The 18,281-nt window shown below is 48.5% G+C and overlaps 1 protein-coding gene across 1 annotated transcript; it reads right to left on the bottom strand.

Annotated features, from left to right (window-relative positions):
* Positions 1–724: 724 nt before the first annotated feature.
* On the bottom strand, positions 725–16,769 carry BCL7B (BAF chromatin remodeling complex subunit BCL7B). The gene is made up of 6 exons (XM_032872444.1): positions 16,565–16,769; positions 12,835–12,910; positions 5,625–5,721; positions 3,255–3,425; positions 2,230–2,309; positions 725–1,776 (listed from the first exon to the last, which is right to left on the bottom strand). The coding sequence occupies exons 1-6, from the start codon at positions 16,654–16,656 to the stop codon at positions 1,684–1,686; spliced, it is 609 nt and encodes a 202-aa protein (XP_032728335.1). The 5' UTR covers positions 16,657–16,769; the 3' UTR covers positions 725–1,683.
* Between the last annotated feature and the right edge of the window lie 1,512 nt (positions 16,770–18,281).

Below are 18,281 nucleotides of genomic sequence, written 5' to 3'. Positions count from 1 at the left end.
GATGGTTTCCGGTACATCTTTTTCATCATCCCACATGCTCCTTCGTGGGCTTCACGCCAGCACCTATACTCCACTGTGCTCTAGGAGGTTCGAGGCAGGTCTACTCCCTCGCCAGGTGGTCTCCCGAGGGACAGGATTCCTGGCCTCTGTGTGATGACTGCACAGTACCGTGAATGTACTTAGTGCCACAGAGCTCTGTACTTCTAAGTGGTTAAAATGGTAAATTTTATGTTACGTACATTTTACCACAATATAAAAAAAGTAAAAAACAAAAAACATTCATGAGTGCCTCCTGAGGACCTGGAGACACAGCAAACAAACATTGGCTGAATTCACTGTACACAGAGACAGAAATATAAATCAAGACTGCATGACAACTTCAAAGCGGGTCTCCAAATCATTTCTATCAGAAGATCCCTTTGTGGGGTGCCTGGGTGGCTCAGTGGATTAAAGCCTCTGCCTTCAGCTCAGGTCATGATCCCAGGGTCCTGGGATCGAGCCCCGCATCAGGCTCTCTCCTGCTTACCCCTCCCCTCTCTCTCTTTGCCTGCCTCTCTGCCTGCTTGTGATCTCTGTCAAATAAATAAATAAAATCTTAAAAAAAAAAAAAAAAAAGAAGAAGATCCCTTTGTGGGAGTAAGACAATTGGCAGGCCCTCAGCCATCCCCCCACTAGCTCCTGCCCCCAAGACCATCAAGAATGAAGCACTCCAATACCAACAAAACATATTTCAAATAGTTTAATTTTAAAAATATTCTATTCAGTGCTAAAATATGTCTTCACTCACTGTTGCCCATTTCCATTTTCTTAAACTTTTTTGAACAAAAAATAAAATCACAAAGTTCAATTAAACATGCAAATTTCAAAGAAGAGGGAACTTTCTAGAAAGTCTGAGCTGAAGGAGTACTGTTGGGGGGGGGATGGGTACTGTTTTCAGAACCTCAAATCCTCGCTGGGGCAGAGTCTGTGGCAGGAGGCAGGGGACCGAACAGGAGCAGGGGATGCTGGAATGCAATGTACAGGTGAGAACTGGGGAAAGCTCGGTGTGTGTTGGGGGAAGAGGATGGTTACAGCAGGGAACAAAGGACTGTCAACAGCTGGAGAGCCCATGAGAGGCAGGACAACTCAGGAATGGGCAGAAGTGCCAGGACAGCAGGAAACTTATACAGACTTTCCTGCCCTCGTGTAGAGCCCGTCCCTTCCTTCCAAAGTCTCTACCAGGCCTTCTCCAATGGCAGCTTACAGGCCCCGAGCCGAATGGGAAAGTTCATGAAAGTACAGTCTGCACTCAAGTTCAAGTAACCTAGGCACTCTCTTCTCTAGAGGGCGCCTTCCACATCTCTTTCCTCCTGTAGAAGCGCCAGCAGCTCAGTCCAGAGGTCCTGGAGCAGAGACTGCTTGCTACCTGGAGGTGACAGATGGACCTTGGGATGGCTGACATTCCAGCCTGCTTGGGGTGCAAAAAAGACATGAGTGCTCCTCTTCTCAGGAGCACGCAGACACAGGTGCCAGGGACGGGAAGATGATGCTACAACCCCAAGTCCCACCTTCCAGCCCAGAAGGCTCCTATGTGCAGGCTCTGGACCCCAGTGCTTGCCCTTACCCCAGCAACAAAGCACGGCCAGAACCAGAACGCAATAAATAGAGGCAAGGGGCCAGGAGGCGGAGCGCGCCAGGACGGTGCTAGCTCTCTGATGCTGTCTGCGGCGCTGTGGGCTGGTCCCCGCAGAAGCGTTTCAGGGGCGGGGCACCGGAGTCTTCCTCTTCCTCGGCAACCTAGGAACAGAGCATGCAATTAAAATAGGGCCTCCCCCTCTACTAGAACCTCCCATCCACCCTAACTGCAGCTCAGAAGCCCGCCCGCAACCTTCCTGCAGACAAACTTCTTCCTCCGCCTCATAAGCGGACATACCAGTTTCCCTTGCTGCCTCCGCACCCTATGTTCGATGCTATAAAGTCTAATTCATATCAACAGAGTCCCTTTTTTTAAAAAAACTGGAAAACCCGGAGCACCTGGATGGCTCAGTGGGTCAAAGCCTCTGCCTTTGGCTCGGGTCATGATCTCAGGGTCCTGGAATGGAGCCCCACATCGGGCTCTCTGCTCAGCGGGGAGCCTGCTTCCCCCTCTCTCTGCCTGCCTCTCCCCCTACTTGTGATCTCTGTCAAATAAATAAATAAAATCTTTTTTAAGAAAAGCAAAAAAACTGGAAAACCCAAAGTGTTCCTTACCTGTGTCTCTAGTGGAACTGGTTCTTCCTTCGTGAGGGTGGGAGGTTCATCAGCGACTTCTGAGGCAGGCAGGGAGGGCTCTGAAAAAGCAGCAAGGTCAGGCGGGCCTGGCTGGCTCAATCGGTTAAGCATCTGACTCTTGATTTCAGCTCAGGTTGTGACCTTGCGGTTGTGAGATCAAGACCCATGTCAAGCTCCACATGGAGCCTGCTGAAGGTTCTCTGTCTTGGGACGCCTGGGTGGCTCAGGTGGTTAAGCCACTGCCTTCAGCTCAGGTCATGATCCCAGGGTCCTGGGATCAAGTCCCACATCGGGCTCCTTGCTCAGCAGGGGGCCTGCTTCTCCCTCTGCCTGCTTGTGTGCTCTCTCTCTGACAAATACATAAATAAAATCTTTAAAAAGAAAAAAAAAAAAAGTTCTGTGTCTCCCTCTCCCTCACCCTGCCCCTCTAAAAACAAAACAAAACCAAACAAAAACAAAAAAGGCAGCAAGATCAGTCCAACTGCACGGCCTCCTGCCTCAGGCTGAGGGAGCTTCCCTAAGAGCCACGCCGGTGGAGGCCAGCACTGGCTGGAGAATCGACACATGTTATCAGAAGAAATGCGCAGGATACAGTGGGAAAAGCATCACTTCCGAAGTCAGGAGGCATGAATCTGGAGACTTCGGTTCCACCAGTTACTGGCTATGCGACCCTGCACAAGCCATTTAACCTTTCTAAGGCTCCACTCCCTCGTCCGCACAGCGGAGGTCACACCTGCCTTGCCCCGGGGTTTCAGAGCAGTACACCAGGCATCGATGGGAAAAGTGCCTCGCACAGAGCCGGCTGCTCGGGCATGCTGCTTGTTCCCTTCTTCACCCCGCGAGCGGGGAAGACACAACCCTTCCCCCCAAAAGCCCACACTGTTAATAAATGGCTCAAGGCTGCCAGGCCAGAGGCACCTTCTCTAACCTCTTCCTCCAAAGAAAAGAAACTTCAAGAGTACAGGCCCCTCCAAGACGCTCGTCCTGGGCCAACTGCGACTCACCCTCGAGGATCTCCTGACCCAGCGTCGGGGGCTGGGAGTCGTCTGTGCGGAAGTCAGAGGTGTGTGCTGGGCTCAGGGACTCACTCTGCTGGGGGCTGGGGCTCGAGTTGGTGCTGCTATCCACCTTGAGTTGATAGACATCGGACACCGAACTCTGGTTGCTGTTTTCATCTGAAAACCAAGCACGACAGAGGCAACAGCTGAGAGCAGTCATTTTTCTTGGGAGGAACAGTTCGCAGCGGAGGGCCTGGTGCCTCCTCAGGCAGCCATGGGCACAACCAAATGGAATGATCACTGCCCGGACGCCCCCTGAGCCAAAGGCAGACAGACCAAGGTAGGGCAAACGGTCACCAGTCTGAGTTGAATAATCTAAACATTTTCTCTTTCACAACACACATTCTAAGCACCAGAGGCAGCCGGAATCTTTAGGGTTATGCAACATTTATATTTCAGGAAGGTCAGGATGGGCTTGGTAATCCCTTCTTTATTACCCACCAATTAGAGTCTGGACGTGATATTTTCTTACGTCCAGTGGAAGGGAGGGACGCAGCTGTGCCCTCAACCTTTCTCAACACGGGGTGTGTAGAAAACGCTAAAGTCTGCGCGGCCTTCTTGGCTATCTCAAGGAAGGTGGTGGTACCGGCAGGTGGTCACACAGGCCCTTCAGCGGCCCGGGCGCCACCGGACCTCCTCGAGGACCGAGAAATTCCCACCTGGGAAGGTCTGTCTGAAGGCTGCAAGTCTCCACCTGACCTCAACACCTAGGAGGCAGAAACTCCCTCCCCTCCCTCCCCTTCCCTCCCCTGCAGCAGCTGGTCCCCGGAGCTGACCCATCCTACTGCTCTGACATCACCACCATTCCTTCCTTCCACTCCTGCCATCTTAGGGCAGGCCTCTGGCTCTCGCCACACCCCGACCGCCCTTCCTTCAGTCTCCTGTCCTCCCACCTGTACTTCACACCGTCACCAGGGTGATCACTCTAAATCCTTCCGTGGCTCCCTGCTGCCCGAAGGTTACAATCCAAACTCCGGGGCTTCCCCAGGGCAGGCACAGATGGCCCTATCACAACCTACAAAATCTCCTCTGACCTCCAGGCTCACTGCCCACTGATCGTCCACACTCGAGCCTGGGCTCCAGCTGCACGGAGACCCGCTTCACACACAGGTGTCCAGCAGGACTTGCTCTTTCCAGTCTTCCCGGAAAGCCCCAATATAGAGCACTGTTCAGCTCAAGCACCACGTCCTCTGTGAGCCCTGTGTCCCAGGCTCCCTTGGGTGGAAATGACCACCTTCTCTATCACATTCCTGTTGTATCACACGCACACCCACACTCATTATTTTACACGCTGATTTCCTTCTATTACATGCTGTGCAGGCAGGCTTTGTGGCTGGCTCGTCCTGGGATCTCCAGTGTGCTACCCAGTACCTGGCACACAGCAGGAGTTTATCAAATGTTCACTGAATGAAAGGAAGGGGATGGTGGCCAGATTGGGGAAACGGGGCTTCATACGTCCCCCAGAGTTTTGTGATTACTGGACACCCCAAACATAGCTAGAAAACCGTTCCCTTGCATTCCCCTTCCTCTATCATACTCGCTGACCTTGGGGGCCTGGGGGAGAGCCGGGGAGTGGATACCTGCAGGCTCCCAGTCTTGTTCCAAAGGGAAAATCGTAAGCCCTTTCTAGTCTTTACTCCCACAAAGACCAGGATCTTCTACACTAAAACAGAAGCAGCATTTTACTAGAAAAAGAATAAAGCTCTGTCACTTTTGAGCTTAGGCAAACACTTCTTCCCTGAGCATCGGCTTCCTTCAATAGGGCTGATGATAACCGCCTGCTTTACATCACAGGCTGAGGTAAGGATAAAAACAAGAAGCTCAAGGGCAAGTCCTTCTGAACAGCAGCCACCACCCAGGTGTGAAGGTAGTACGGGGACCGCAGGGCCAGCACAGGCGGGACATTTACTGAAGACTGATTCAGGAGGTGGAACTTGGCTGAAAGTGGACGGGAGAGGCCCTGGCTTTGGGTGGCCTACTCCAAGGCACTATCGTCATAAAACACACCATCTGAAGAAGAGAGCTTCTGAGCCAGAAAACCTAACACGGGGTCTGTCACTTACTGGTTATGTACCCTGAGATACAGAACTTCACCCCTCTGAGCCTCGGTTTCCCCAAATGGAACACGAAGCTCCGATCATCTGCCTTGCACGGTTGTTGTGAGGCTTCAAGGAAAAGACTTGATGTAAAGTGCCAGCAAGATATCAGCAGAGCAGCAGGCACTGAAGGGACACGTGGAACTATTCTTCCCATCACTAATGGGTTCAGATCTAAGTGCTGCTTTTCCTGCAAGGAAGACATATGGATGCAACTCACCCTGGAATTCAAGAAGAAGAGAGGAATTGGCTGAGGCATCAGAGGGAAAGCCATTAGGTTCCCGGGCTGCTGAACTGTTCGATTTTGACTTTTCTTTCTAGAAAAGGAAAAAAAGAGGAATGTGACAGAGCCAAGCAGGAGACCCACAGAGAGGGAGAAGGGTGCTGTGTGAGACACCACAGAGGTCTGGATTAGGACTGAACAGGAGTAACGACAACAGTGTGAGAATTTAGGACCCAAGGAATAACAGAATCCTGGATAAGGTGTCCCCAAGCCTCAGGGTCTCTGCTCTTTCTTGTAAAACGGATCCTGCCGGTGCAAATATCGTGACTCAGAAGGGAGACGCAGACACATGGGCTTCCACTAGCGCTCCCTGTGGTTCTCTTCTGCTTTCTGCCCTGAGCAGAATGCTCTATCCCAACCATCCTCATGTGGATGGAAGAGAAATACAGAGAACCCATTTGAGGATTCCTATTCTGGTAGCACAGCAGGAAAAAGGAAAAATGGGTCTCTAATTGGACCCAGGAAGGAGTCGCTTTATACGTAAGGCAAGTAGGGACAGGACAAAGAGGCCCCACTAGCCTGATTACTGACCAGTCAAGCCATCCACCCAGAATGACCACCCCATGTGCACCTCTGCCTATAACACCATTTCCGTCAAGCACGATGTAGGTTACAGACGTGGGGAAACACAGGGCAAAGGTAAGCACTAGCTTGCGAAGAATGAGCCCTAAGGAAAGGAAATAAATCCATCCAAACATTTCCAAATGAGAGCACCCCCAACAGCCCAAAGTTGAAATCTGGGAGAAATCTCAAATTTACTAATTTATACTTTTTATACATGTCTATTTATTATACATGAATCTAATTTTTGTTACTCTCAAACCTGCCGTCAATCATCTGCACATTCACCAACCACTTTCCCTTCACTTTTTTCATATGCAGACATGACTTTAACGCAATTACACTTCACACTTAACCACAGAAACTACAAAAACACGATTTAAAAAAAAATATCTATTAAGAGAGAGCACGTGCTTGAGCGGGGCGGGGGTCAGTAGGAGAGGGAGAAAGAATCCCAAGCAGACTCCACACTGAGCAGCAGAGCCCAAAGTGGGGCTCGAACCCACGATACTGCAATCATGACCCAAGCCAAAATCAAGAGTCGGACACCCAACCAGCTGAGCCACCCAGGCGTCCCGTTGAAAACTTTGAAATATACACTACGTGGAGTTTGTGTCAATCTACTCTCTGGTCAGTGATGTCCCATTCCCTCGGATCCTTCCCACTTCTTCACCAATTTGATTGTCATTTCCCATTTTCCTAATCTGGCAGGTCTATACTAATTCCTTACAGGATGGCCCTCTACCACGGACTGCTGGAGGGACGATAAACTCAGAGGCCTGAGCAAAAACTGGGAGAAGCCCTTGGGAGACAAAGGGAGCTGGGTCCCAGGCAGGGAGAACTGGAATTAGGCAAGGGCCAGGGGCTTACATGTGAGAACTGGGTTAGGGCGGGGAAGGACTTTCTACCAGTGCCCGCGACTCCCCATTCACAAGCCCAAGAGCTTTAACTGCCTGACCTTTGGCCCCTGTGGGTAATGGCACCACTAGAGCCAGGACTGGATGAAAAAGCAAGGGTGGTAGCGGAGCTGCCCTAACTTTCACCCACCAGCTCCCTGGGACTGGCAGGGACAAGGAAGGACGGCAGCTCCCAGATAAAGGCAGCACCTGGAAGACTGGTACTAGGGAGCTCCCTGAGAGGGAGGGGAAGAGGGAGTAGGGGTGAGGGAAAGGCTGAATCTTAAAGCTCACCCAGTGACCTAAATTCACCGGGAGGAAGGAAAACCACAGCCCGAGCTTACATCCTCCCTCAACTACATATCGCTAACCAAGGCAGCTCAGAGTCCCCAGGGAATAAGAAATAAGTGCACAGATACTGGGTATTTACCCTAAAGATACAAACGTAGTGATCCGAAGGGGCACGTGCACCCGAATGTTTACAGCAGCAATGTCTACAATAGCCAAACTATGGAAAGAACCTAGATGTCCATCAACAAATGAATGGATAAAGAAGATGTGGTATATATACACAATGGAATACTATGCAGCCATCAAAAGAAATGATCTTGCCATTTGCGACGACGTGGATGGAACTAGAGGGTATCATGCTTAGCGAAATAAGTCAATCGGAGAAAGACAACTATTATATGATCCCCCTGATATGAGGGAGAGGAGATGCAACACGGGGGGTTAAGGGGGCAGGAGAAGAGTAAATGAAACAAGATGGGATCGGGAGGGAGACAAACCATAAGTGACTCTTAATCTCACAAAACAAACTGAGGGTTGCTGGGGGGAGGGGGGTTGGGAGGGGGGGTGGGGTTATGGACATCGGGGAGGGGATGTGCTATGGTGAGTGCTGTGAAGTGTGTAAACCTGGCGATTCACAGACCTGTACACCTGGGGATAAAAATATATGTTTACAAAAAAAAAAAAAAAAAAAGTTTAAAAAAAAAAAAAAAAAAAAGGCTAGTTAAAAAAAAAAAGAAAGAAAGAAAGAAGTGCACAGAAAACACTAGCCAGACACTGGAAGAAACAAGCTCCATTAAAGACAATAAATAGAAGAAGCTATACTAGAAGAAGGAGGCTAGGAAGACGTGAGAATTTAAATAAAACAGTAAGTCTCGGGGCGCCTGGGTGGCTCGGGTGGTTGAGCGTCTGACTACTGATTTTGGCTCAGGTCATGACCGCCGGGTGATGAGACTGAGCCCCTCACTGGGCTCGGGGCCAAGTGTGGAGCCTGCTTAGGATTCTTTCTCTCTCTCTCCCTCTGCCCCCTAACCCCCCCCCCACCCCAACTCACGTGTGGCCCTCCCTCTCTCAAAAAAAAAGAAAAAAAAAAAAAAAAAAAAAAAACCATAATCTCCTCAGAAAGATAAGGATGCTGGAAAGTTGTTTTGAAGAACCACCAATTGAGGAAATTTGGTATGGTTAATGTAATTGTTGAAAATAAAAATTAAGTGACCGAGTCTAGTAGCAGAAATAGGTACAGCTGAAAACAAGCAAAACCTTGGTTGAGAAATCAAGAGTACATGAGAAAGAATGAAGAGATGAAACAAATGAGAAGAAAGGGAAAAATAAAGAAGCTAGATATCAACATCACAGGATAGTCTTACAGAAGTCCTGGGAGAGCAAAGACAGGGAAGAAATTCTAGAAGTTTCCAGGAATGCAAGACCACCTAGGAAGAATCCAGAAGAATTAGTGTGACGCTAGATTGTTCAATAGCAATACCAGAAGCACAACAATTGAGCAATAGTTTCAAAATGCTGAAGGAAAACCTAGAACTTCAGACGTGGGTAAAATGATCAGTCAAACATAAAAGTGAAACAAAGATATTTTCAGGAGTAAAAAGATATTTTCAGAAAGTTTTCCCCACAAAAGCTCTCTCTGACAAAACTCTTGGAGGACATGTTGCAGCAAGAAAAATGAATCTAGGAGAAAGCAATGATAAAATAGGGGCAAAGAGTACATAATACGTAACATTTACTTTGTCTAAGCAGTGACTAAAACAAGAAACTTCTGTAAGAACTGAAATATCTGATCTGAAATTCCAGTCAAAACTGAGGACAGGGTACGGATGGAAGTAGGAGAGGACTAAAGGAAAAGCGGTTAAAAATGTGTTACGGGTGTTACCAGGTTCCAAGGGTAAATGCAGATTTTGATAAGCTTCATACATTGACATGGAAGAACAGTAAGTATAAGTCTTATTAAGTTAGAAGTAGGCAATAAAAAAATGAAAACAGAATGCAGAACTTTCAAATCAGCAAAGAAAAGTTTGTCTAGCCATCGTGAGGCAAAGAGAGAAAAAAAAGAGTGTATTATGGCAAAAATCCTTGTCCATATTAATAGAATTTTTAGGTAGTCAAACTTCCCCAGCCATCCTGGCCACTAGATGCCACACAGGCTATTACAAACACACACGGTAAATATATAAGTCCTGAGGCAATTTCTAGGAGACTCCTACTAAAAATCATGAAAATTCTATCTGCCCATCCTTCTGCTCTGCTGGTTAGAGCCTAAATGTGTAGAATAAATGGCTGGATCTTGACCTTGGAATACAAGGTCAAAACTGGCTCAGAGGAAGGGGGAGTTACTTAACGGTATAGAGTTTAATTTTTCAAGATGAAGACTAGAGATTCACTGCACAAGGTGAACGTACTTAATAACATTTAATACCACTTAATACCACTGCACAAGGTGAATGTACTTAATACCACTAAACTGTACATGTAGACATAAAAAAACACTGTACATTTAAAAAATGGTTAAGATGGTAAAATTATGGTATGTTAAACTAAAATTAATTTATTAATAAATTTATAAACCAAAATTAATTTATTAATAATTTTCATTAATCTCTTTAAAAGTTTAAAAAAAAAAAAAGGAGCAGAAAGCCTGGAAGAAACCTGGGCCCCTAGAGGTTTCTGGAGCAGAACCACACCAGTCCTGGAATACAAGCTTCTAAGCACTAGCCATAGACAACTAAGAAAATGAGTAAAATAAACTTCTTAAACCATTGCTATCTTGGGGCACCTGGGTGGCCCAGTGGGTTAAAGCCTCTGCCTTTGGCTCAGGTCATGATCCCAGGGTCCTGGGATGGAGCCCCGCATCGGACTCTCTGCTCGGCAGGGAGCCTGCTTCCTGTAACAGAGAAGATTAATTATTTTGTCTACATTGAAATTAGCAACTTCCGTGACTCAAGGCAGCCTAAAGAAAGTGCAAAGGCAGCCGTGGAATGGAAAAAGGTCTGCCTAGTACAGAATCAATAAAGACTTTGTGTCTAGAACACAGAGAATTCCTACAAGTCATAAGGAAGAAACAAGCAAATGGATGAAAGAGGCACTTCCTGAAACAGGAAATCTGAGAGGTTCAATCCTAAACGTTGAAAAGGTGCTCAACGTTGTTAGTAATTACATACTTAGTCACCAAGTTAAAAGCACAAGTTCTTTACATATAAAAAACAATACCAACTGTTCATGAGGATGCGGAGTCATGTGAACTCTCCTATTTCTGGTGGGAACAGACTGGTGCCATCACTTTGAGAAAGAGTTTGGCATGAACTACTATAGGTCGACACAGGCAGACTCCGAGACCCAGCAATTCCACTGCCAGGAACATATCCTAGGAAAACCCATGTATCTGCTGACCCACATACGGAATAAGAGTGTTCACAGGAGCATGATTCCTGCTACCCCAAACTGGGAATAACCCAAACATCCATCTACAGGAGGACCTGAGAGGTAAATCATGGTACGGGCCTATAATAAAATTCCACCCGGCACTGGAGAGGGACAAATGGCTCCAAGGACAACATCGATCAATTTTACATACATTACACTGTGCAGAAAAAGCAAGACACACGAAACAGATCATTTATGATGCTGTTTATATAAAGTTAAAGAAGTGTTTACAGGGACCCCTGGGTGGCTCAGCTGGTTAAACAGCTGCCTCCGGCTCAAGTCATGATCCCAGCGTCCTCGGATCGAGTCCCACATCGGGCTCTCTGCTTGGCGGGGAGCCTGCTTCTCCCTCTGCCTCTGCCTGCCACTCTGTCTGCCTGTGTTCTCTCTCTCTCTCTGACCAATAAATAAATAAAATCTTTAAAAAAAAAGAAAGAAAGAAAGAAAGAAAGAAAGAAAGAAAGAAAGAAAGAAAGAAAGAAAGAAAGAAGTGTTTACAAATGAGTAGAGAAGTGGTAAGAGAAGCAAAAGTAGGAGAAAGACTCTTGGGCCAGGGAGGGGAAGCTGGGACAAGTCCAGCAGAGGTCTCTCGGGAAGTTGGCAATGCTCTATGTTTTGACCTGCGTGATTTTTACCAGGGTACTAGCTTTATGTTTCTTCCTTATGCCATATATTTACGACTTACGTTCTTTTCTGTATGTATTTTATTTATTTATTTTTAAAATGTATTTATTTAAGAGAGAGAGAGAGAGAGAGAGAAAGTGAGAGAGCACAGGAGGAGAGAAGGTCAGAGGGAGAAGCAGACTCCCCATGGAACTGGGAGCACGATGTGGGACTCGATACTGGGGCTCTGGGATCATGACCTAAGCCGAAGGCAGACGATTAACCAACTGAGCCACCCAGGTGCCCTCCGTATGTGTTTTAAATCTGAGCTTTTTGAAAACAATTCGGGAACACAAGTTGGAGACAATCTGGGTGTTTACCACTCGGGGAAGGTGTAGGTAAATGTGGTCACTGTGTGTAAGAGAACACAATGCAAGATGCAAAGGCAGTAACTCTATTTACAGTTATAGAAACTCAGACGGTTCTCAAAAACAAGGCTGAGCAAAAGAAAAGAAACAAGTTTTTAGCACAATGCTCTATAAATTTTAAAATACAAATACCATGCAATGCTACATATTTTTCTTTCCTTCTCTTTTTTAAAGACTTATTTATTTGAGAGAGAGAGAGAGAACACGTAAAAGCGCAGAGCAGGAGGGACAGAAGGAAAGGGAGAGAGAATCTGAAGCAGACTCCACAATGAGTGCAGAGCCCAAGGGGCTCTATCCTCCCCACCCCGGGCTCCTATCTCACCACCCTGAGCTCACGACCCAAGCAGAAACCAAGAGTTGGACGCTCAACTGACTGCTGCACCCATGTGCCCCAGCACTATGTAGCTTTCAAGAATACACTGCTATCCACAAAAACCCAGGGAAGAGGGATTAGAAAAGTATATACACACATAAAGCACGTATGATACACTACAGCGGATAGCTAGTCAGGTAAGAGCAGGAGTCAGCAAACTTTTTCTTACAATGCCAGATAAGAAATATTTTTGGCTTTGCAGGAGTTTAGGTCTTATGGACCTATTTGACTCTGCCCTTACGACTCAAAAGCGGACACAGATGATGAGGAAACCACTGGGCATAGCTGTGTTCCAATAAAACCATATTGACAATCACAAGGAGCAGGCCTGGGCTGTGGTTCACCAAGCCTTGGAAAAAAAGGAAGGGGTTAAGAAAAGGGAATAAAGGGGGGAAATAATACAGAAAGAGAGGCTTTGCATGGATCAACCACCTTCAAGGGTGCCTTGAAGTACTTTCAACTCGATTTTGGGAAATAAATTCCTTTATAATTAAGAGACAACCAAGGAAAGAAGCAAAGGAAATAAACGGTACCTTTTTATTGTTTTGATTTTCTTCCACACTTACCTCCTTGCTGTCTGTCACAGGAACCCATTTAAATATTCTAAGGGACGTGTCACCCACGGTCACCCACTTTTTCTCCCTGAAAGAAAAACACTTCTTAAAACCGATTATGGAACAGATTTTTTGCTCATAATGTGATTTGCTACTTCTCAGTGGATCATTCCTTCAATCTTTTTAATATTTTTTTTAAATTTAAGTTTATTTTATTTCAGTCATGTCTACACTCAACGTGGGGCTCAAACTCACAAGCCCAACATCAAGGAGCACATCCTCTCCAACTGGGCCAGATAGGTGCCCCAACCTCCTTCAATCTTAAACGTCTTCTAAACTTCTTTCCATCAAATTATACCTATATCCTACCTTGCAAATCATCCCTTCAAGAAAGACTTCCCTATCAAATTCCTTTAGCTCTGAACCCCCTACTTGCCTTTTCTCAGTGTACCAAAGCCCTTTTTACCTCACACACTACATCCGTACTGAGTACCAGCACATTTTCACACTCAGGTATCTACCTGGCATTATTTCTTTATTTTTCAAAAAGTAATTCAGGGGCACCTGGGTGGCTCAGTCCGTTAAGCCACTACTTTCCGACCAGGTCATGATCCCAGGGTCCTGGGATTGAGCCCTACATGGGCTCCTTGCTCAGCTGGAACCCTGCTTCACCCTCTCCTCCCCACTCATGCTCTCTCTCTCACTACCTCTTTCTCTCTCTCTCAAATAAATAAAATCTTGAAAAAAAATTAATTCAATTCCACTTATATTTATAAAGCCCTATTACACAAGGCCCTATAGGAGATAAAGAATGTATAAGATACGGTCCCACATAGCAGCACATAGGAATAAAAAACTAAGTAAGGACATCATTGTGATACATGGTGATAAGGAAGTTGAGAAGAGGGGCCCCTGGGTGGCTCAGTGGGTTAAGCCTCTGCCTTCAGCTCAGGTCATGATCCCAAGATCCTGGGATTGAGCCCCACATCAGGCTCTCTGCTCCGCAGGGAACCAGCTTCCCTTCCTCTCTCTGCCTGCCTTTCTACCTACTTGTGATCTCTGTCTGTCAAATAAATAAAATAAAAATCTTAAAAAAAAAAGGGGGGGGTGGAGTGAAACTTTAAAGCATCAAATCATTGTAGTACTTATAAAAAAAAAAAAAGGAAGTTGAGAAGAAGGCTGAAAGACTGGGCTATGGCATGGAAGGAGAGTTCCCAGGACCTCTGTGAAACTTTGGTTGAAACATGATTCCACTTAGAAATAATTGCAGCGGGGCGCCTGGGTGGCTCAGTGGGTTAAGCCTCTGCCTTCGGCTCAGGTCATGATCTCAAGGTCCTGGAATCAAGCCCCGCATCGGGCTCTCTGCTCAACAGGAAGCCTGCTTCCTCCTCTCTCTCTGCCTGCTTCTCTGCCTACTTGTGATCTGTCAAATAACTAAATAAAATCTTAAAAAAAAAAAAATAATAATTGCAGGCACAGGACGGGGTGCTTCCAAGTCTTACACTGGTTTCTGAAACCTTAAAGCAAAGACTGCTTTAAGGTTTTATCCTACAGAGAAAGCTACATTTGAGATAAGCCTTAAAAAAATTAAGGCTAAAAGAAATTTCCCCCATTTGGGGACATGAAAGTGACATTCTTGAGTAAGGACCAGATAATGGACAAGCAGAGTTGGGGAGCCTAAATGTTTCAAATCCAAATGTGAGGTTACAAAAAAGGAAAAAAAAAAAAAAAAAGAAAAGAAAAAGTAACTGTTGTGAATGCAGATATTGATGATGCTGTTCAGCAAACAGAAAGAAGAATGAACTACAGACTTAGGAAATCAAAATCAATTCCTGGACAGACCATTTCACTTCATCCTTTACTCAGCGAATATTACACATGACCCTGTGCTAGACCCTGGGCACACAGGCAGCAAGGTAGACGGACCCTAGCTTCACAGAGCCTCACTCCAATCGGAAACAGACATCAAACAACTCATTTTGTAGTCACTTAATCATTAGGTTTGACCACATCAAACTGCCCCTTCTGTTAAGTTAAAAAGTCAAATACAGGAAATGTCTTACAATTCAATCTAATACAATTGTGGAAAGTTCTATGAAGGTGACCTGATTTAGATTAGGGATCTTGAAAGGTGTCCCTTGAGAAAGCAAGTTTTATGCAGAGCCAGGAGTTAACTAGGCAAGGAGGAAAAGAGGGTAGAGGCTGTCAGGCAGCATGTGGCTCCAGCTGAAAGATGACAAGAAACTCCCAGAAAGAGGGCAGTTTGAGGCCGGTCTGGTGAGATGGCAAGGACCATCTGGTCTTTAACCTAAGATCAAGAAGAGTCACTGAAGCCTTGTTTCTACAGCAGGGGAGTGCTATAATATTTACTCTCGAGAAAAGTGAAATCACTCTGCGGGGCTCCTGGGTGGCTTAGTGGGTTAAAGCCTCTGCCTTCAGCTCATGCTGTGATCTCAGGGTCCTGGGATCCAGCCCCGCATTGGGCTCTCTGCTCAGCGGGGAGCCTGCTTCCTCCTCTCTCTGCCTGCCTCTCCGCCTACTTGTGATCTCTGTCAAATAAATAAATAAAATCTTAAAAAAAAAAAAAAGTGAAATCACTCCGTGCAGTGTGAGGAATGGACTGGGTAATGGCGCAAGAGCTGAAGCAAGCTAAGAGTTCCAGGAGAGAGAGGATGGTCATCTGGCCTAGGCTGCTGGGGGCTGGGGGCTGGGGGCTGGGGGCTGGGGGAAGAGGGAATCCGCAGGTAGAGATTGCCAAAAGAGAAAGGTGTGGTGGTTCTTAGGTTCACCAAAAAATCCTACAAGGATTAGATTTGAAGGAAGAAAAAAAAATCATTAATTATTTAACTAATATAAAACCCTTATATACGAGATAAGGAACTTGTGGGGAATTGAACCAATAAACAACCCCCCCCCCCCCAAAAAAAAAAACCAGGTAATGATGCCCCCATAGGGGGTGGAGGTCTTGGAAAGGAAGGCTTCCTGGAGGGAGCTAACCCCTAACCGGGCTTTAAAGCTAGGACTCGGAGTCAGCCAGAGAAAAGGGACTGGAAAGTCGGCGCCAACAGTGAGCTGTTAGACTTGAACGTCATAAATCGTCGGAGTTCCTGGTCCGAGACAGGCGGGCAACCGGCCCCGCAAGGAACATGACACAAGCCGTTTCCAAGTAAGGGCAGCTCTCGACTCCCTCACCAGCTCGCAGCACGAGCCTGCCCCGCAGGCTCCGTGCGGCCCAGCACCGGGGGAAGACAGGGGCTCCGAGGCCGACGGCCACGCCGGCTCTCGGGGCAAATTCCGCGAGCCGCTCTCGCCAAACTTAGAACTGATACGTAGAGCGCCCGGTCCGGCCGGCGGGAACCCCCCGGACATGTCAGCTACTACAGCGGGCAGCTCGGAACGCGAAGGGCTCCGGAGACCCACGACGGCGGGGAGGAAGCAGCCGGGTCCTGCGTGCGGGCAAAGCCCCGCAGCCCCTCGCGCAGCCGGAAGCCCGCAACCCCGCCGGGAGACGCGCGGCCCGCGGGCAGGTGGGCGGGCCCGCGAGCCGGGCGACCCCCTGATTGGTGGGAACCGGCGCGCCCTCTGACCTCACGCCGACGCGAGCTGCGCCCTCCTCCCGCCTTCTCGCGCTCCCCCCTCCCCCCAAGCGTCCGCCGGTCGGCTCCCACCCCGCCAGCCAGTCCTGCGCTCCTGTGGGCCTGGGCCGGCGACCTCGCCGGCACCCTGGGGTCCGACCCCTCACCATTTCCGCACTTTCTCGATGGCCGCCATCACCTTCTTGATGTCGTCCTTGGCCCGACTGCGGGTCTCGGCCCGGACCGACCGGCCCGACATGGCGGTAGCGGGAGCGGCGGGGGCCGGGACACTGCTCCCAAGACACGGGGAATCGCGCGCCTCACGCGCCGCCGCCCGCCCGCCGCAGCAGCGTCACCGCGGCCGTCGCCCCCTCCGTGCGCGCGTGCGCGAGGAAGCGCGCGCACCCGCCCGCCTCTTGGGGCTCGAGGCCTCAGCGCGCCTGCGCGTCCCGCCCGGGGCGGTGCTCCCTGGGCGCCCTGGGAGTCCCCTTGGTCCCCAAGCAGGCAGGGGTGCGCGGCAGGCGGGCGGCACGTGCTGCGGGCAAGGCGAGGTGCGAGGCGCTCCCAGTGGGGTCCTTAGCTCTCGGGGGTTTGGGGGTTGGCACCTTGGTCCTCTGGCCATGGTTGCTGCCTCGACTACGTTTTATGCCCTTGACCCTAACGGGTGCGCGGTTCTGTTGCGTCTGGTCTCCAGCACCCTCGCTTTCCAGATAACACTGCTGGGCTCCAACCGCAGAATTTCACACCTTTCTCAAGAATGCCTCCCGAACTTTGCACACACCTGTTCCACAGCCGGAGTTCTCGCATCGCTTTACCTGGTGAACTGACCACTGACCCTTGTAACGTCCAGATGCGACTCAGAGAAGCCCTGCCCTGATCTCCTCGGGTTCCACTTCGCTCTCTACGCCCTGGTCTGATTTAATCCGGTGCCTGCGTTGTCCAGGGCGATGTGGTCAATGCTGAGGACAAAATCTGGGGTTTTGCCTTCAGAGAGCTTCCAGTTTGGAAGAACATGCCGACCAGAAAACGGGCGTTTAAAATGTTTTATAAATGATAGGGTCGGGACGCCTGGGTGGCTCAGTTGGTTAAGCGGCTGCCTTCGGCTCGGGTCATGATCCCAGGGTCCTGGAATCGAGTCCTGCATCGGGCTCCTTGCTCCGCAGGGAGCCTGCCTCTCCCTCTACCACTCTGTCTGCCTGTGCTCACTCTCTTTCTCTCTCTGGCAAATAAATAAATAAAATCTTTAAAAAAAAATGATAGGGTCAAGTAAGTTCAAGGTGCTATGATAGCCCTAATCCACATGAGGGGGGGGGGGTCCAGGGGCTTTTGGGAGAACAGAGCCTTGAAGCTGACCTCTGAAACTAGGGTACATGCGGGGCCTGTGTCCACACGTTGTAGAACATGCTCAATAAATATTTGGGTGAATGTTTCATTTTGAGTGCAGCTCCCTTGCTCCCTACACCCCTCCGCCCCATAGGCATTTATCGATGCCTGCGGTATTTAGGGTATAGTAACTGCCTCAGGAGATACAAAGGAGGCAGGAGACCCTTTGCATTGATTGGTAGTGGCTACTTCTCCGCCCTCTAGAGAAACTTCCTTCAGTGTGCCCCAGAGAAATGCCTAGCTAATTCTGAATGTGACACAGTCTATGTTCAGGCATTCGTGACTGATGGACGTTCCGATTTGACAGGCACATGCTGTCTTGCTCATGAGAGGCCCGGGAGTAACATCTGCCTGACAGAGGACTGGAAGAGCTGAACCAGCATGCTGGAGGGACGGGATGATTCTAGAACTAATGGGATCAAAGGTGGCGCATCCGTTTCTCAAGCCCTGCTTATCTAAAAACAACTCCGTAAGTACTGCCTGAGCACCTGTTGTAGCTCT

The sequence above is a fragment of the Lontra canadensis genome, unplaced genomic scaffold, assembly GCF_010015895.1.
Source record: "Lontra canadensis isolate GAN:19392208 unplaced genomic scaffold, GSC_riverotter_1.0 scaffold45, whole genome shotgun sequence".
NCBI classification, from domain to species: domain Eukaryota; kingdom Metazoa; phylum Chordata; class Mammalia; order Carnivora; family Mustelidae; genus Lontra; species Lontra canadensis.
This window is presented reverse-complemented; position numbering and strand designations above follow the sequence as displayed.